Source organism: Mobula birostris, chromosome 3 (genome assembly GCF_030028105.1).
Source record: "Mobula birostris isolate sMobBir1 chromosome 3, sMobBir1.hap1, whole genome shotgun sequence".
Classification (NCBI taxonomy): Eukaryota; Metazoa; Chordata; class Chondrichthyes; order Myliobatiformes; family Myliobatidae; genus Mobula; species Mobula birostris.
Genome location: NC_092372.1, coordinates 72,337,767 through 72,358,966, shown reverse-complemented (window position 1 = coordinate 72,358,966; position 21,200 = coordinate 72,337,767). Strand labels below are relative to the sequence as shown.

The following is a 21,200-nucleotide window of genomic DNA, read 5'->3' as shown; positions in this document are numbered from 1 at the left end:
CATCATTTATAAGCGGAAATATCTAAAGCTTTTGCAAAGTGAACTGGAAAGCCTGTTAAGCATACATCTACCAAAGTCAAGTCAAAATGTTTACTCACTGAATGCATCAGCCAACAATGGATTTTGAGGACTGTCACAACTAGGGAAGTGTGAAAGGTTGAGGTTTCTCCTTTTCAGTAGGGAACTGCAGATGGAGGCAATAGGAGAGATAAAAAGATAACTGTGAGAGCAAGAGCTTTTCAATGTATAACTTGCGATAAAATCTCTACACAAAAACACACCTACTTCTCACATAGAAGCTCTGATTATTAAAATAAATCAATTAGAGCAGAATTCTAAAACCAGGCATCATAATTGTATTCTTTAATCTCCAAGTTGGTTGCACTTTTTATTATATGCAGCTACTCCAATATTAAATTATAAAAAATTACATAGAAATGGTCACACCTCTGGGAACCTACAGTCATTTTTAAAGTGTGACTACTGTTAACAAAATTGGCAGTTAGCTTACATTGAGAACAATCCCCCTCAAAAAAACATAAGGGTTTAATATCTCTGTTGTAAGAAAACATTGTGCAGCTCCTCCCAGTCTGCACCAAAACAACGTCCCAGATGTTGGTCTAGATTCTGTCAATACATGGATTGAGTATGTCAAATGCAATTGTTGAATAGACAATAATGAGGGGAAATAATTTAAGTGAATTGTTGAAAGGGGAAGTTGAAGAAAGTTTTTTTCCCCCACTGAGTGATGGTATTCTGGAACTCATTGGCTGATAGGATTGTGGCAGCAAAGACCTCCATGAAACTGATGTGGTAGCTTAATAGATTTCTAAATGTGCTATACTCTGATGGAACAAGTGCAGTAAAGAGGGACAGGACAGTACATTCATATTTGCATTGACATGGACACAACCTTCATTTATCTCCTTCAGTGTCATAAATGTGATGATGGTACTAATACTTGGTAAATTAGTCACTAATATCTTGGTAAATCATCACCTAGGTAATGCTTATATGAATTTATTTAAATACCTTGCATATTGAAAAGTCCATCTATCCCAGACAGCTTTACCATATGCTCAGAAGCCTTGCTGAGACAAAGCAATTGTAAATCTCTTGCTTAACCAATGTTGTTCTTCTGTCTCAGAAGAACAAGGTTCCCGAGGATATTATAGTCCGCTGAGAGATACATCAGGAAATTTTTTGGAGAAATCGTTAGGGATAGGATTTACTCTCAAATGGTAGAGAATGTATTTTAGGGATAGTCACGTTGCAACTATGTAAAACTTAGGCTAAGCCACATTTGGAGCACAGTGTGTACTGTTGTTCTTGCTGCCATATTACAGGAAAGATGTGGAGGTTTTGGAGAGGGGGCAGCAGGAGCTCACCAGGATGTTAACTGGATTAGGCACCCATATGGGATCCAGCTACACCTGCCTTTTTGTTGGCTTTGTGGAACAGTCCATGTTCCAAACCTATTCTGGTATCTGTCCCCCACTTTTCCTTCGCTATATCGACGACTGCATTGGTGCTGCTTCCTGCACGCATGCTGAGCTCGTTGACTTCATTAACTTTGCCTCCAACTTTCACCCTGCCCTCAAGTTTACCTGGTCCATTTCTGACACCTCCCTCCCCTTTCTAGGTCTTTCTGTCTCCATCTCTGGAGACAGCTTATCAACTGATGTCTACTATAAGCCTACGGACTCTCACAGTTATCTGGACTATTCCTCTTCTCACCATCTCTTGCAAAAATGCCATCTCCTTCTCGCAATTCCTCCGTCTCCACCGCATCTGCTCTCAAGATGAGGCTTTTCATTCCAGGACGAAAGAGATATCCTCCTATTTTACAGAAAGGGGCTTCCCTTCCTCCACCATCAACTCTGCTCTCAAACGTATCTCTCCCATTTCACGCACATCTGCCCTCACCCTATCCTCCTGCCACCCCACTAGGAATACGGTTCCCCTTGTCCTCACCTACCATCCCACCAGCCTCCGGGTCCAACATATAATTCTCCGTAACTTCCGCCACCTCCAACGGGATCCCACCACTAAGCACATCTTTCCCTCCCCCCCCCCCCCCCACTTTCCGCAGGGATCGCTCCCTATGCGACTCCCTTGTCCATTCGTACCCCCATCCCTCCCCACTGATCTCCCTCCTGGCACTTATCCTTGTAAGTGGAGCAAGTGCTACACATGCCCTTACACTTCCTCCCTTACCACCATTCAGGGCCCCAGACAGTCCTTCCAGGTGAGGTGACACTTCACTTGTGAGTCGGCTGGGGTGATATACTGCGTCCGGTGCTCCCGATGCGGCCTTCTATATATTGGCGAGACCTGACGCAGACTGGGAGACCGTTTCGCTGAACACCTACGCTCTGTCCGCCAGAGAAAGCAGGATCTCCCAGTGGCCACACATTTTAATTCCATGTCCCATTCCCATTCTGATATGTCTATCCATGGCCTCCTCTACTGTCAAGATGAAGCCACACTCAGGTTGGAGGAATAACACCTTATATTCTGTCTGAGTAGCCTCCAACCTGATGGCATGAACATTGACTTCTCTAACTTCCATTAATGCCCCACCTCCCCCTCGTACCCCACCCGTTATTTACTTATTTATTATATATAAATATATGTTCTTTCTCTCTCTCTCCTTTTTCTCCCTCTGTCCCTCTCACTATACTCCTTGCCCATCCTCTGGGCCCCCTTTCTTTCTCCCTCGGCCTCCCATCCCATGATCCTATCATATCCCTTTTGCCAATCAACTGTCCAGCTCTTGGCTCCATCGCTCCCCCTCCTGTCTTCTCCTATCATTTTGGATCTCCCCCTCCCCCTCTCACTTTCAAATCTCTCATTAGCTCTTCTTTCAGTTAGTCCTGACAAAGGGTCTTGGCCCGAAACGTCGACTGTACCTCTTCCTAGAGATACTGCCTGGCCTGCTGCTTTCACCAGCAACTTTTATGTGTGTTGCTGAATTAAAGACTGTTAGCTTTAGGGACAGGTTGGGCAAACTTGCATTGTTTCCATCAGAAAGTCATGGGAATAGTTTGGATTTGCTTCAGAGTTAGCACAAACATCACGACTGGAGAGGCTTCTCCTGTGCTGTGCTACAAATAGGCTGAAAATAACATGACAGGGATTTCCTCAGTGTGGTCTAGAATGCAAGGAAATCTCTCAATAGTAAACAATTTGAAATAAGAATATAATGCAAGGTTTCATACTGCGCACAAAGTTTTAATTGAGAACACAACAACTTAACTTCAATATTCTTTCCATGAGAGATAGCAGATGTGTGTCTATTACAGTGATTGCTAGTTTTAAGTTTTTTGCCAACTTCAAGTACAAGGGTATGCAAAGGGATTCCTTGGAGCCTTTGAGAAAATACACTTAAACTTCATACAGTTCCATTCAGTCTCCTTTGAAGTTCCTCAAGTAAAACTACGGGATTTCAACACAACTGATATCATGTTATACAAATAGACAAATAAGTCACTGCTCACTTTAAGCCTCTCTATGCTATATCTTTATTAGATCACAAACCGTGGATGTCATAGGCCACTTATTGTCCATCACTGAATTGCCACTAAATTGAGAACATAGTTAGGAGCAAACTTCATGATGGGTCATGAGTTCCATGATTGGCCAGACAAGGTAAACACTTTTTTCCCCCTAGACCATTTGTGAACCAGATGGGCTTCTAACCACAATACTATAATTTTGTGGTCACTATGATAAAGACATATTTTAATTCCAGACCTGTTGGTTGAACACAAAGCAAATGAATGTAGAAAATAGACATATGAAACAGCTTGGAAACGATGTTGGAATCCAGAAAGAGGAATATGGAGCACTACAAGACATAATAGAAAAAATTAACACTGCATCACATAAACCACAAATTACCAACTACAACACATTACAGTAAGCTTCACATTTTCAATATATAACTTAGCTAATCTGTTGGAAACACTCAGCAGGTCAGGCAGTAGACCTGCAGAAGGTTTCCAACATTTTCTGTTTTTTCAGATTTGCAGAATCTGCAGTTTTTTGTTAGTTTAATATTAACATAAATGCTTGTAATGGTTATAGGCTAATTTTCAGCAACTTCAAGGGTTTGTAATCAGCCCTCAGTATGTTAGAAAAGGGTCCTTGTTTTGACTAGAGGTGAAGTTCTTCCCCCAGCCTTGCCTTCAGGTGAGGGCACTAAGAGTCAGGTTGTTCAGATAAGCACAGAGGAGCAGGACGCAAGTCAACCAAAGCACTTTGGGAGAGGAGGGGAGCGGGGAAAATCCCAAGTAGCGTAGAAATAGCATCTTGTAATATAAAACTACCAAGGTAATTAAAAGCTGGTCTTTTGTTCAATCTCTTGGCTACCGATGTACAATTGGCAGTTGGGAGTATCCTGCTGTTTTGATATTACCATACATTTCGTTTTTTTTAACAGTTGATGGTTAGACCAAAATCTGCACTTGTTTGTACTACTTTGTGTAGGAGGATTTGTAGGTCTTCTGCAGCACTTGCTGTTAGGGTGGTATCGTCTGCATATCTTATATTGTTGATGTTAACACCTCCAATTTTTATCCCATCTAGGTCTTCTATTTCTCTGAGTATCATTTCACTATAGATATTAAATAATTCAGGGAGGCAACACATCCCTGTCTAACTCCTCTTTGAATTTTATTGCTTATATTATCATCAATATTTACCACCGCCATTTGATTCCAATATAAATTTTGAAGCAATTGTTGGTCCCTTCCGTCTATTTAGTGCTACTACCGCACAATTCCAGAGACCCTGACCTCTAGTAGATAGGTTTCCTTCGGCTGCTACAGTTTGTTTTCACATCCCAAATGCATGTTGGCTGGTTAATTGGCTTCCGCAAATTGTCTTTAGCAGAGACGCGTAATGGGAGAATTTCAGAGATCTGATGGACATGATGGAGAGAGTATGTTACAGGACTGATGGAATAACTCCAAAAACCAGCATAAGAGGCTGAATGGCCTCTTGCTACAACAGAAGAAAACATAAGAAAATACAACTCACAACCAACGCTGAATATAGTTCACTTCTTGATTAGAAAGTATCCATCAAGAATCACATACAATAAGGATTGCTTAAGGTTACACATGGTTACCCACCACTTGTGGAACCATGGCAAAATACCAACATACTTGAAAGCACAGGAAGAAGTTGCCTTGGGGGAAGAAAAATTGTAGAAATAAACTGAATTCTTTCCAGACAAATTTCTGCCAACAGAAACTCTAACAAGATAGTACAGATTCTGTGGCACCTTGCCAAGTAACTGGGATGCCAGTATTTTCTAAGAAGGTTAGAAATGAAGCAAAATTGCATTTCAAATAATGCCGTTCACGTGTCCTTCAGGGTGCGCATTATCTCTCACTAGTATGATCACATGTGATCAAAGTGCATCAGGAGTATTTGATTCAGTTTTGATTGTCACATCTCAGGAAGGACAGAGAACTGAGCAGGTCCACCAGAATTATATTAGTGACTAGATGGTTAATTTGAAAAGCCAAAACTAATGGCTTGAATTCCCCAGGATAGAGAGGATTGGGAGATAATCCAGTCAAAGGGTTTGAGAACAATTCAACGGAACTGATACAAAAATAATCATTGAAAGGACAATCTAGAGCCAGATAATGTGATCTTTAAATGAGATATTTAAATAAATGGGGGAAATCAGAATCATCATGTCCACATAGAGAGAAATAGAAACAGAATTTCTCTGCTACGCTCTCCAAATAAAAATTAGCTGTGATTGCTAAAGTAATTGAATCTATGGGACAATGTCAAAGATTGTTGACAAGAGTAGTTGGTAAGTCTGTGGTCAACACCCTTGAAACAGGATACCCAGTGGCCCTTTCCATCACTGCCAGAGACTTTAGGAATGTATTACCACAATACCACCAGCATGCCTCTTGTCCCACAAGGGACCCAGAGACCCTCAACCACTGCTATACACCCAAAGATGGCTACCAAGCCATCGCTCAACCTCGCTGTGGAAAATCAGACCATGAGGTTGTGTTCCTACTCCCTGCACACAAACACAAGCTGAAATGGGAGACTTCAGAACAGAAAGACATATGATCTGAGAATGTAAGGTCTGAGGAAACAGATGAGATTTTATGTGACTGCTTTGAGTCATTTTGACTGGTCCACATACAAAGACTCAGCTGCCAGCTTAGATGAACAATGCATTATCATCAGAGACTTTATCAGTAAGTGCGTTAAGGACTGTATACCGAAAAGGATAATCCGGCTGTTTCCAAACCAAAAAGCATAGACAAACCAGGATATCTACTCTCTTCTGAAGTCTCAGTCTGCAGCATTCGAATCAGGTGACTCTGACCTTTATGAGAACTTGAGACATGACCTCTGTAAAGCTATCAGAGATTCTAAGAGACAGTTCAAAATCAACTCTCAGTCCCGCCGTCAGCTGTGGCAGAGCTTACATATATAATGGGTTACAAAATGAAGTTAGGCAGCAACAACAACAACAGCATATACCTTCCCGATGAGCTTCATGCTTTCTACGTATGTTTTGAACAGAAGGAAATGGGTATGTTACCACCCTGACAATCTCCAGTGCACCTGGATCGTCAGTCACCATCATAGACGCAAGATCAGTCCTATGGAGGGTAACCCTGCAGAAAGCATGGGGCCCAGCTCGTTCCCCTGTTGACTACATTCTGCCTTTAATTTTTTCATTCCAAGCACTTCACCAAACTCAAGTCCCTGGACGTTAACGCCCCCTTGGCACTCTAACCAAGAGACCACATTCAGTAATGATAGGCAGCAACCCTATCACGATAACTATTCTTGACATTGGTGCTCCAGAAGGTTGCGTCCTCAGCCTCCTATTCTACTCCGTGTACACTCATGACTGTGTGGGCAATTCTGCTTTAACTCCATTAACACGTTTCCAAATGACACCACTGTAATGGGTTGCATCTCAAAAAATTATGAGTCAAGGTGTAGGAAGGAAGTGGAGAGTTAGAGGCCTGGTACCACGACAACAACCTTTCACTCAGTGCCAACAAACACAAAAGCTGGCAATTGACTTCAGAAAAGGGGGTGGTGCACGTGTCTACATCAGTGGTGTTGAGGTTGAAAGGATTGAGAGCTTCAGATTCCAAGTCCTAGTCTAACCAGGTCGATGTAATGGCCAAGAAAGCTGACCAACACATCGACTTCCCAAGAGGCTAAAGAAATTCGGCATGTCCCTGCCTACCCTTACCAATTTTTATCAATATACCATAGAAAGCATTCGGTCTGGATGCAAAACGGCTTGACATGGCATCTGCTCTGAACGTAACCGCAAGGAACTGCAGAGAGTTGTAGATTCAGTACATCACAGAAACCAGTCTCCCCTCTACAGATTCTGCTCTATACTTCTTGCTTCAGATTCTTGAGTGGCAAACGAGAAAATATGCAGATACTGGAAATCCGATCAACTATAAAAACCAAGACACAATCCAACATAAGTATAATTATTTGGAGGAGTGCCAATTTCAATGGGATACGAGATAGTTGGGCCTGATAAATTGAAACCAAAGGTTATCAAGATCATAAGACTACAAGATATAGAAGCAAGATTAGGCCATTTGGCCCATCGAATCTGCTCTGCCATTTCATCATAGCTGATCCAATTTTCCTCTCAGCCCCAATATCTTTACTTCCCCCCACCCCCCCGAATCCCTTCACGCCCTGATCAAACAAGAATTGATCAACCTCTGCCTTAATTATACATAAAGACTTGGCCTCCACAGCTGCCTGTGACAAAAACTACCAGATATTAACCACTCAAACACGAGGAAATCTGCAGATGCTGGAATTTCAAGCAACGCACATAAAAGTTGCTGGTGAACGCAGCAGGCCAGGCAGCATCTATAGGAAGAGGGACAGTCGATGTTTCAGGCCAAGACCCTTCGTCAGGACACAGGGTCAAAGGCCCGAAACGTCGACTGTACCTCTTCCTATAGATGCTGCCTGGCCTGCTGCATTCACCAGCAATTTTTAGATATTAACCACTCCCTGGCTGAAGAAATTCCCCCTCATCTCCATTCCAAAAGGACTGTCCTCTCTTCTGAGCTGTGTCCTCTGGTCTTAGAATCTTCTACGATAAGAAACATTCATTCTACACCTACTCTATCAAGGCTTTTCACCTTTCAATAGGTTCAATAAGGTCCCCCCTCATTCTTCTAAATTTCAGTGAATACTGGCCCAGAGCCATCAAATGCTCTTCATAGGAAAAGCTGTTTAAGATAATTTTTGTGAACTCCTTTGAATCCTCTCAAGTTTCAGCACATTCTTTCTAAGATAAGGGGCCCAAAATGGCACACAATACTCCAAGTGAGGCCTCAGCAGTGCTTTATAAGTTATTGTCATTACATCTTTGCTTTTATATTCTAGTCCTCTTGGATGAACGTTAACATTGGATTTGCCTTCCTCATCACAGACTCAACCTGTAAATTAATCTTTCAGGAATCCTGCACAAGGACTCCAGAATCCCTTTGCGACTCAGATTTTTGCAATTTCTCTTCATTTAGAAAGTAGTTCACCCTTTCATTTCTTCTACCAAAGTGCATGACCATATACTTCCCAACACTGTACTCCATCTGCTACTCCTTTGCCTATTCTCCTAATCTGTGCAAGTCCTTCTGTAGTCTCCCTATATCCTCTAAACTACATGGCCCTCAACCTACCTTTGTTTCGCCTGCAAACTTTGCAACAAAGCCATCAATTCATTCATCCAAACCATTGACATATAATGTAAAAAGTATCGGTCCCAACACAGTCCCTGTGGAACACCACTAGTCACAAGCAGCCAACCAGAAAAGGCTCCAGTTATTCCCACTAGTTGCCTCCTGCCAGTCTGCCTCTGCTTTATCCTTGCCAGAATCTTTGCTGTAATACCATCGGCTTGTAGCTTGTTAAACAGCCTCATGTGTGGCACCTTCAAAGGCCATCTGAAAATCCAAGTGCATAACATCGAATGATTCCCCTTTGCCTATCCTGCCTTCTATTTCTTCAAAGAATTCCAGCAGATTTGTCAGGCAAGATTTTCCCTTGAGAAAACCATGCTGACTACGACCTATTTTATCATGTGCCTCCAAGTACCCCGAAACCATATACTTAACAATTGACTCCAACATATCCCCAATCACCAAGATCAAACTAAGTGGCCTATAATTTCCTTTCTTCTGACTCTCTCCCATATTGAAGAGTGGAGTGACAATTGCAATTTTCCAGTCTCCTTAAACCATTTTAGAATCTAGTGATTCATAAAAGATCATTATTAATGCCCTCACAATCTCTTCAGCTATCTCTTTCAAAATCCTGGGGTGTACACCATCTGGTCCAGGTGACTTATCTACCTTCAGACCTTCCAGTTTCCCAAGAACCTTCTCTCTAGTAATGGTAACTTCACACACTTCATGACACCTGGAACTTCCACCATACTGCTAGTGCATTCCACAGTGAAGACTGATGCAAAATACTGATTCAGTTCATCCGCCATTTCCTTGTCCCCCATTACTACCTCTCCAGCATCATTTTCCAGTGGTCTGATATCCACTCTCGCCTCTCTTTTACACTTTATGTATCTGAAAAAACTTTTGGTATCCTCTTTAATATTATTGGGCAGCTTGCTTTCATATTCAATCTTTACCTTTAAGTGACTTTTTTAGTCGCCTTCTGTTGGTCTTTAAAATTTTCCCAATCCCCTAATTTACCACTAATTTTTGCTCTATTTGGCTTTTATGTTCGCTTTGACTTCCCTTGCTAGCCATGATTGTGTCATTTTGTCTTCAGAATAACTCTTCCTCTTTGGGATGTATATATCCTGCGCCTTCTGAATTGCTTCCAGAAATTCCAGTCATTGCTGCTCTGCCATCATCCCTGCTAGTGTTATTTTCCAATCAATACTAGCCAACTCCTCTCTCATGCCTCTGTAATTTCCTTTACTCCACTGTAATACCGATACATCTGACTTTAGCTTCTCCTTCTCAAATTTCACAGTGAATTCGATTACATTATGATTATTTACCCCTAAGGTTTTTTTTAACCTTAAGCTAGCTAATTAATTCCACTTCATTGCACAACTCCCAATCCAGAATAGCTGATCCCCTAGTGAGCTCAACCATGAGCTACTCTGTAAAGCCATCTTGTAGGCATTCTGGAAATTCCCTTTCTTGGAATCCCGCACCAACCTGATTTTCCCAATCTACCTGAATACTAAAATACCCATGACTATTGTAATATCGCCCTTGTGGCATGCATTTTCTATCTCCCATTGTAACTTGTAGACCACATCCTTACTACTGCTTGGGGGCCTGTATATAACTCCCATCAGGTTCTTTTTACCCTTGCAGTTCCTTAACTCTATCCACAATGACACAACACCTTCCAACCCTATGTCAGCTCTTCATAATAATTCCATTTCATTTTTTTTGCCAGCAGAACCACGCCACGCTCTCTACCTTCTTGTCTGTCCTTTCAATACAATATGCACCCTTGGACGTTAAGCTCCCAGCTATTATCCTCTTTCAACCATTATTCCATGATGCCCACAACATCATTCTTGCTAATCTGTAACTGTGCAACAAATTCAGAGACCTTATTCCATATACTGCATGCATTCAAATATAACACCTTTAGTCCTGTATTCAACTCTTTAAATTTTGTCCACCTTTTACATTTGACTGCAATTTTGCCCTATCATCAGCCTCTCCTTGCTAAACCAACTACCTCATCTTCAGCACTATCACTCCAGTTGCCATCACCCTGCCAAATAAGTTTAAACCCACCGGAACAACTCTAGCCAACCTGTCCAGAAGAATATTGGATCCCTTCAGGTTCAGGTGCAATCAGTCCCTTTTGTACAGGACATACCTTCACCAGAAAAGATCCTAATGATCCATAAACCTGAGCTCCTGCCCCCCGAACACCAGTTCCTCAACCATACATACACCTGCCACATCATCCTACTCTTACCCTCACATTGTACGTGGCATAGGCAGCAATCCAGAGGTTACTACCTTGGAGGTCCTGTTTCTCAACTTTCACCTAACTTCCACACCTTGTCTACCTATGTCATTGGTGCTAATATGCACCAGAACTGCTGGCTGCTCACCCTCGCCCTTGAGAATGCCATGGACATGATCCAAGACATTCCTGATCCTGGCACCAGGGAGGCAACATGCCATCCAGCTGTCTCTATCACGCCCACAGAACCTCATCTCCTCATCTCTGTTCCTGACTAAGGAATCTCCTATCAACACCACAGTCCTCCTCACCTCTCTGCTATTCTGAGCCACAGTAGCAGACTCCGTGCCAGAGACCCAGTCACTATGGCTCCCCCCAGTAGGTCGTCCCTCTCAATAGTATGGAAAGTTACATACAACATTGAGGGGAATAGCCACAGGTGTACTCTGCACTGACTTCACATTTTCCCTCTTTCTCCTGACAGTCACTCTGTCACCGGTCTCCTGCAAGCCAGGGGTGACTATCTCCCTGTAGCTCCTGTCTATCATTTCCTCATTCTCCCATATGAGTCAAAGGTCACCAAACTGCAGTTGCAGTTCCTTAACACCTTCTCATATGAGCTGCAGCTCGGTGCACCTGGTGCAGATGTGTTTATCTGAGAGACTGGAGGTCTCCCACACTTCCCACATCCCACACACAGTACAAAACACTGCCTGGGGAGCCATTCTCACTACACTATGCACTGATAGATAGGGAATGAACAAATAAGAACATAGAGCAAGTGACTAACTTACAAGCCTGATCAGCCAAAGCCACTCTTGCACACTAAAAAGAATGGTCGCTCCGCTTGCTCTTGAATTATTCTTATTCAACAAGCAAAACTGTGGCTGAATAATGGGTTGCTTTTAAGGAAATGGTGGTTCAAAGAAGGGTGAGCTCCATTCCTATAAAGAGCAAGTTAAAAATAAAATCCAGATCATATTCAATGACAGAATATATAGAGGAAGTTAATGCAAGAAAGGTTGCTTATGTTAAGCTTCTGGCAGCAAATACCCACAAGAATTGGGGTGAATCAGAGGTCTGCTGAAAACTAAGAGAGCAAAGTAAGTGTTTCAGATTAGTTGCCAATGTTGAAAAAAATCCCAAAAATGTTCCTTAGCTAATTCAAGAAGTAGGACAAAAATTGGACATTGTACACAGACACTGAAAGCAGCGGTTTAATGCTAAATGTGTATTCTACGTCTGCTCCCTCCAAGGAATCAGATGCTTCAACTAAAAAATAGTTGTGACCATACATTTATTGAAAGTTGACAGCACGGAGATATTAGAAAAGTTGACAGGTTCCTGTTAGGATGCATTTTAGAACTTTGAGAGGACGAGAGAAATCATCAGAACACTGATTATAATCATTCACTGTTCTTTGGATATAGGGATGGGGTCAGTGGTCTGTGGCCAAGAAAAAAAGCATTACTCAGTGTTCAAACTAGGGAGCAAGTTCACGTCCAGCAAATACAGACAATCGTTTTAATCTTAGTAACACACACTCAAAATGCTGAAGGTACTAGGCAGGTCAAGCTGCATCTAGCAAAGGAAATAAACCAGTCACTGTTTTAGGCTGAGAAACCCTCCAGCATTTTGTGTGTGTGTTGCTCAAGATATCCAGCATCCGCACGCTCTCGTGTCTACATTTCAACCTTAATAATGGAAAAGCTTGCAGCGATACAATCTGGAATAAGATTAAAAATCACCAGGAGGAAAATTGATTAAGCAAGCTAACATGGATTTGCTAAGGCAAAATTGTGTTCAATCAATATGATAGATTTTTTTTTAATGAGGGATCAGAACTGATGAAGAGATGCAGTGATGTGATATCTATATCCACTTCCACAGAAAAGGTTGAGCAACAAGTTTGAGGTTCATGGCCTTAAAGAAAAATTGATAGCATGGATATACAGTGCCTATAAAAGGTATTCATACCCCCACCAGATGTCTTCATCTTTTATCGTTTTACAACATTGAATCACAGTGAATTTAACTTGACTTTTTTTTTGACACTGATCAAAGTTGATAGAGACCTATCCACACAGACTCAAGACTGTAATTGCTGCCAAAGGAGCATCTACTAAATACTGATTGAAGGGGATGAACTCCATGCAATCAATTATTCTGTGATTTATATTTGTAATTAATTTAGATAACTTTGTAGAGATCTGCTCTCATTTTTCCTGTTGATCAGTGTCAAAAAATCCAAATTAAATCCACTGTGATTCAATGTTGAAAAACAATAAAACATGAAAACTTACAAGAGGGAGTGAATACTCTTTATAGTCACTCTATAGGAGCAGAATTAGGCTATTTGGCCACCGAGTCCGTTTCATCATTTCATCATGGCTGATCAAAATTTTCCTCTCAGCCCCAATCTTCGGTCTTCTCTCCATATCCCTTCATGCTCTGATCAGTCAAAAATCTATCAACCTCTACCTTAAATACACATAAAGGCTTGGCCTCCAGAGTTTCCAGTGGCAAAAAAATTTCATACTATCTGGCTACTAAAAATTCCTCCTCATCTTCGTTCTAAAAGGACGCCCCTCTATTCGGAGGCTGTGTCCTCTGGTCTTAGACTCTGCTACCATAGGAAAAATCCTCTCTACATCAAATCTATCAAGGACTTTCACTATTTGATAGGTTTCAATGAGGTTACTCCTCATTCTTCTGAATTCCAATGAATGCAGGCCCAGAGCCATCAAACACTTTTCATATGACAAGCTATTCAATCCTGGAATCATTTGCGTGAACCTCCTCTGAACCTTCTCCAGTTTCAGAACATCCTTTCTAAGATAGGGGGCCCAAAACTGCTCACAATAGACCAAGTGAGGGCTCAGCAGTGCTTACAAAGTCTCAACATTACATTCTTGCTTTTATACTCTAGTCCTCTTGAAATGAATGCTAATAGTCAACCCTTTCATTTCTTCTAACAAAGTGCATGACCATACACTTCCCGACACTATATTCCATTTGTCATTTCTCTGCCCATTCTCCTAATCTGTCTGTCCTTCCGTAGTCTCTCTACTTCCTCAAAACTACCTGCCCCTCCACCTATCTTTATATTGTCTGCAAACTTTGCAACAAAGCCATCAATTCCATCATCTGCCTTTTCATTGGTTATGTGGGCAGCCCATATTCCAATCTTTCCACATTCATGGCCCCCAACTCTTTCTACACTACACCAACGATTATATTGGTGCCGTTTCATGTACCCATGCTGAGCTCACCAACTCTATCTCCAAACTTCCAACCTGCCTTTAAATTCAATTGGTCCATTTCTGAAACCTCTCGCCCTTTTCTCAATCTCTCTGTCTTCAACTCTGGAGACAAATTGTCTACCAATATCTTTTATAAATCTACTGATTCCCACGGCTATCTTAACAATACCTCTTCCTACCCTGCAAAAATACCATTCCTTTTCTCAATTCCTTTGTCTCTGCTGTATCTGTTCCTACAAAGAGGATATAAGAAATGTATTCCTTCTTCAAAGAAAGGGGTATTCCTTCCACTACCATTGATACTGCCCTCACCTGCATCTCCTCCATTTCCTGAATATCTGCACTCAACCCATCTTCCTGCCACCTTAGCAGTGAAAGTTCCTTTTGTCCTCACCTTCCATCCTATAAGCCTCCACATCCACCACATAATTCTCCATAAATTCCATCATCTTCAACAGGACCCTACCACCAAACACATCTTTAACCCCCCCCCAGACTCTCCACATTCCTCCATGATTCCCTTGCCCATTCGTCCCTCCCTATTGCTCTCCCTCCTAGCATTTATTCCTGTATGTTGCAGAAGTGCTACACCTACCCATTCACTTCCTCACCTCCACTTAGGGCCCCAAACAGTTCTTCTGGGTGAGGCAACACTTCACCTGCAAATCTGCTGGGGTAATCTACTATATCTGGTGCTTCTGATGTGCTCTCCTCCAAATTGGTGAGACTCAACGTAGTTTGGGCAACTGCTTAGTCAAGTACTTCCATTCCATCCACTAAAAGCGGAATTTCTCAATCATCAACCTTTTTTAGTTTCTATCCCCATTCCCATAATGACATGTAGAGACCTCGGCCTTCTCTTATGCCATGAAAAGGCCACTCTCAGGGTGAGGGAGCAATACTTCATAATGTCTAGATGGCTCCTCACCTGATAGCACAAACATCAATTTCTCCAACTTCCGATATTTACCCACTCCCTCCCCTCTTCAATCCCCCACTCTGGCCTTTTGCCTCTTCTCCTCACCTGCCTATCACCTCTCCTCCTCCTTCCTTTATTCCCATGGTCTACTCACCTCTCCCATCAGATTCCTTCTTCTCTAGCCCTTTACCTATTCTACTTATCACCTCACTGCTTCTTACTTCATCCCCTCTCCCCCACCCACCCGGCTTCACCTATCACCTTCTAACGTCCTTATTCCCCTCCCTCCACCTTCTCATTCCGGCATCCTTCCCCTTCCTTTCCAGTACTGAAGATGGGGTCTCGGCCTGAAACACTGAATGTTTATTCATTTCCATGGATGCTGCCTGACCTGCTAAGTTTCTCCAGCATTTTGTGTGTGTTGCTCTGAGTTTTCAGCATCTGCAGAATCTCTTGTCTGTTTATGAAGTGCAGTTCTTTCTCTGCTTATCACAATCTGAAAGCCTTAGTGCTTCAGGAGACAATGTAGCAAAAGGGAAGTAATTTGCTTCAGTGTGCTTAGCTTGTTGATAGACTAAGGCAGTGCAGGAAAAATCCATCCAGGTTCTTACTAAGCAAAAGGTCAAGTTCAACTATAGTATTACATGTTCCCCTAAACATCCATATGATCACATTGACAAGACACGTGAGATACCTCACAAAAATCCCTGAAGTTCTATGAATAGAAAACCTCCAAGAAGACCACAACCTTGTCGTAGGATTTGGAGGCTTGCATGCCTCAATGACTCGGAAAGCTACACTGGCTGGAATCAGGGCCGAGGACTTTGTTCTTGGTAGGATCATCTATGCCAAATTAAGAGTGGTCCACCATTCCTCCAGTTCTGGGGGTTCAGCTCAGGACTAACATCCCAACTCAAAAACAAAATTCTATGGAATCAGCAGTGAAGAACCCTTCCATACAGATAGCGGTGGTGGGGGGTTTCATTGCCTCTGTAAACACCAGTCTCCGATGAAAGCAAATGAAAACAGAATGAAATCTTTAAACTGCACAGTACACAATGTTATTAGAAATGAGTAATCAGTGAAGAGAAATGAAAAGAATGCAGCAAGCAAGGCTGAAAATAATAAGCATATCAAAGGTAAACTTTTAAGTCCTGCCAAAAGATCTTAGCCCGAAACATCAACTATACTTTTTTCCATAGGTGCTGCTTGGCCTGCTGAGTTCCTCCAGCATTGTGTGTGTGAAACTTTTAAGTATACTTCCTCGCTCTGTGTCTTGGACAGTTTTGTGGGAAATTTATGTTATACAAAATTAAGACCAAAATAACTGTACAACCTTCAATAATTTGCTAACTTCACATTCCTAGCCTTATCCAAATTAAATAATATATTGGAAACTTAACACAGACAATATATTTGCGTTGATCAAAAATTCACCCCTCAACCATGCACCCGAACTGCCAATGCATTATTGTGACCATAAAATTAACCATCTTGACAGCTAGAAGGCCTGTTTCACGCCTATGCTCTTTGGAACATGAAGTTGATTACTGAGGAAGTGTGAAACCAAAGTTCTAAACATAGAAAGAGGAGGCGTGCTCCATATATAGATATATCATCAGACATCGAGCTTTTCATTTTCGCTAGTCTTTTGGAAATTTGATGCAGACTCACTTCAAAGATCCAAAACCCTAAGAAAGCAAGGTACATACTACCTCTTAAAAGTAGAAAATGCAAGAAATACTGAGGCCCGAAAACATCTGAAAACATGAAGAATTAACTCTGCAGGTTTTAATAAAAGGTCTAAAATGTTAACGTTGTTTCCATTCCCACTGACTTGGTCTGACCTGCTGAGTGGGAACAGAAACATTAAGTTAGATCTCCAGCCATCTGATAAGTATTTATTTTTAAGTAAACTCTCCCACCCCTCAATCCCCCAAAAGATATAGAAACATAGAAAACCAACAGCACAATACAGGCCCTTCGGCCCACAAAGTTGTGCCGAACATGTCCCTACCTTAGAAATTACTAGGGTTACCCATAGCCCTCTATTTTTCTACGCTCTATGTATCTATCCAAAAGTCTCTTAAAAGACCCTATCGTATCCGCCTCCACCACAGTTGCCGGCAGCCCATTCCACGCACTCACCACTCTCTCAGTAAAAAACTTACCCCTGACATCTCCTCTGTACCTGCTCCCCAGCACCTTAAACCTGTGTCCTCTTGTGGCAACCATTTCAGCCCTGGGAAAAAGCCTCTGACTACCCACATGATTGGTAACCATTGCTGTGAAGGCTGAACTTAGGTGGGGTGGGGGGGGGGGTACAGTATTTTTTTTAAAGTGATATCTATTAAGCTTTCTTATTTTATACAATTCTGTAATTAGAGAATATTTTACCAAGTCCAGTTTTCATGGTGGGAACTGGTAGATTATATCGAATGGTCACATGAAAGCATGGAGAAGTAGTTTGTGTTAGAACATCTGCTATGGCAGTTCAGAAAAACTATGTAACACACAATTCAATTCTGACACGTCTTCACAGGGCAGAAGGTGATGAGGTTTCCCTTGCAAGGGCATCAGGGTCTCAACAAGTTGGCCCTTCAAGAACAAGATAAGAAGAAATGAGAAAAGAAAAACGAATTGAGCAGTTTGCCTGAGTCATACTTGATCTTTTCAGTTGTGTTTACTTCAATTCTTTTCATTTCTCTTGGTTGATGACTCATTTTCATTGTTTTCTATTGTGTGGTTTAGAGATTTCACTCTGTCTGTAGCGAACCTTTGGAATTTTCCACACAAGCAGGCCGTGGAGGCCCAGTCACTGAATTACCTCAAGACAGAAAGTGATTATCTTTCTGGATATCAAGAGAAATCAAGGTGCATGGGATCATGTGGAAATTAGCCAACCTTTATGAATAAAAGTTTATATTTAATCCTGCTCCTATTTCTTGTGCTCATAAGAGGCTTCTGTGTTCACTTTCCTACTCTATCTCCAAATACTTATGAGGCTATTCTTCACCTCAAGCCCAAGCTGCACAGCATATGAATCCCAAACTCTTATAACCCTCAATGTTTACCGTGCGAGATGAAAAGAAACATCTGCAGATGGTTTCACAATCACCACCCAAATCCCAGCAACACTACTCCTTTACCTAGAGATATTGTGCAGATACAAAACCAGGAAAAGGTGATCATTTCATTGTGAATGGACTTGAGGCTTCTAAACAATCATCAGGTGAGCCATAACATACAAAAGCAGGGAGGCTACAGTAAGTACATCTATGAAATATTAATTTGGTCTCATCTTGGATATTGTAAACAGTGTTGGACATCAGTCGATGAGGATGAAAGGGAGGAAAGGGAGAGGGTGGAGGGAAGGGTAGAGCGAGGGGGGTACAGCGAGGAGGGGAAGTGAGGGCGGGGGAGCGAGCATACAGACCGAGCCCAGTGGTCACGGACTACTTTGAATCGGTAAGTGTGCAAGAAAATTAGAAAGAGTATTCATCAATTTGAACTGTCCACTAAATAAAGAATTTAGTCATAAACATCATAGTGGTAATTATATTAAGCTAAAACAAAGATGCAAGGGAAGTTAATTTAGGTAAGGAAAAGGAATACGGTAAAGTAAATGAACAAAAAAAGAGAAGGCAATGATTAGTCAAGATGACATGGTTTTGGAATTTTTTTTTTTGAAGATTTAAAGTGAAATGATGAGGGAGAACAAGTTTGGATAAACAAAGCCCCCAACAGGAGCTCATTAAGAGATGGGTGAAAATGCACAGAGGTTTTCATACAGGCTTGAACGTGGAGAAAGACCAAATGGATGTGACAACATCACGCTGAAGATGTGGTATATTCAATATTCCACTTATATTTAAGTAATTCTGTAAAATATGTTGTTGATTAAGCATTCTTGTTCATTGAAAATAATTCAGTATGGGTTATATGCATAAATACGTGAATTACTTCTGTCATCACACTACCACATGATACATGCAGCATGCTTCACTTAAAATAAGCTCGAAGTTAGTACTACATTTCATACTCCCATGTCTTCCTTTAAGTTAGTTCAATGCTTTGAAGTGACAAAACATAACACTGGCGATAAGGTAGTTTTCAAAAGAATCTAAGATGTCTACAGCCTGTTGAAGTATAGTGAGATATTAAAAAAAAACGCAGCAAGGAATGGTTGAGTTACAAAAAGCACGTGTTCTTCAGAAGGGAAGACACGATCCAGCTTTTTAAAAAATGGCAGTAAATGGTAGAATTCATAGGTTCATAAGCAGTGAGTACCGGGTAATAATAATCATTAAAAAAAGCAAGAATGGCTGGCTATATTAGAAAAATTGACACGTCTGATTACAGAAAGGATAACTGGATACGTACTGTATACTGAGCTAATTCAGCAATATTTTGAAGCTAATGAGAAACGAGTACCAATTTTGCTGAGTGCATTGGGTTTAATGGCTAACAGTTTGCTTCGAAGTTTGACTGCTCCAACCAGACCGCAGAGATGAGCTTTACTGATATTGTAAAAATTATGCAGGAAGGCTTAGAGCCAAATCCATTATTGATTGCAGACCACTAAGTTTTATAAGTAGATTCAAAAAGAAGGGAAGTCCATTTCACAAACAAGAGAAAATCTGCAGATGCTGGAAATCCATGCAACACACACAAAATGCTGCATGAACCCAGACCAGGCAGCATCTGTGGAAAAGAGTAGAGTCGACGTTTTGGGCTGAAACTCTTCAACAGCGGTGGAGAAAAAAAGTCTATTTCAGCACACACGGCTGAATTAAAGAGAATGCCTGAGCATTGTCATTTTGGTAATGGGCTTAATGAACACTAAGAGATCATCTGGTTTGTGGAATATTAAAAGAAAGCATTCAAAAATAGCTCATCACTGAAGCACAACTTACATTCAAAAGAGCAGTTGAAATCACTGCATCAATGGAAACCACAGACAGAGATACAACTGAGTTGCAGTCAGGAACGAAAGTGAGCATGAATAAAATTATAGCAACTAAACAGAAACCAGCCATGCCAAACAAATTGTGTTATCATTGTGGCAGGGCCTCACATACACCAAACAAATGCAGATTTAAAGGTGCGACTTACAAAAAATGCAACAAAGTAGAACATACTAAGACAACAGGAATTCTGCAGATGCTGGAAATTCAGGCAACACACATCAAAGTTGCTGGTGAATGCAGCAGGCCAGGCAGCATCTCTAGGAAGAGGTACAGTCGATGTTTCAGACCAAGACCCTTGAGCCTGTTGGACAGGCAAAACTAAATGGACTGCACAGAAAAAAAGATAAAGAGTCAAGTTGCAGTCTCAAAAAGAGCACTAATCTGCATGCTGTTGATGAAAAATCTGATAATAATGATTTATAGCGTGGAAGTTAACCATAGACAAGCAATATGCCTTACACCAGAAGTGAACAGCAAAATTAATTAAAATGGAATTGAACAATGGCTCAGCTGTTCCAGTCATTCCACTAAACGAGTTTGAACGGGACTTCAAAGATTCCAAACTGAAGCCTGTAGATTTCCAACTAAGAATTTATACTGAAGAAAAGATAACTCCTGTGGGAATGGCATCTGTAACTATGTATTACAACAACCAACTAGTCATATTGAGCTTGTATGTGGTAAAAACAGGAGGACCAGCTTATTGGGGACTTGAGTGGCTGAGACAACTACAACTTGATTGGACATCCATCTACCATTTGCATGCCACATCTGCTACAAAGAAGTCAAGTGAAATGGAATTAATAAGGATACTGGATGATACCACAACAGTCTCTATGCTGAATACTATGAACCATTGCCCAACAGAAGAGGAACAGGTACAGTATTAGTGCCAAACTCCATGCCTTTGGTTGGAAAATATATTGGGCCAAGCAAGGAACATGCTGCTCAGAGGAAGCATGAAAGTAACAAAAGCAGTGGTCTGACTACAACAGTTTTTGTAGGCAACCTATCTGAGAAAGCTTCTGATATGTTCATCAG

At 41.4% G+C, this 21,200-nt stretch overlaps 1 protein-coding gene across 7 annotated transcripts in view; it reads right to left on the bottom strand.

Moving 5' to 3' along the window:
* The window catches only part of arap2 (ArfGAP with RhoGAP domain, ankyrin repeat and PH domain 2), a 389,695-nt gene that overhangs the window by 290,948 nt on the left and 77,547 nt on the right, over nucleotides 1-21,200 (bottom strand). For all 7 annotated transcript variants that reach the window (XM_072252909.1, XM_072252908.1, XM_072252910.1 and 4 more), the window contains one exon: nucleotides 99-184. In XM_072252909.1, the coding sequence (XP_072109010.1) occupies nucleotides 99-184 (86 nt within the window). The remainder of the gene's footprint in view (nucleotides 1-98; nucleotides 185-21,200) is intronic.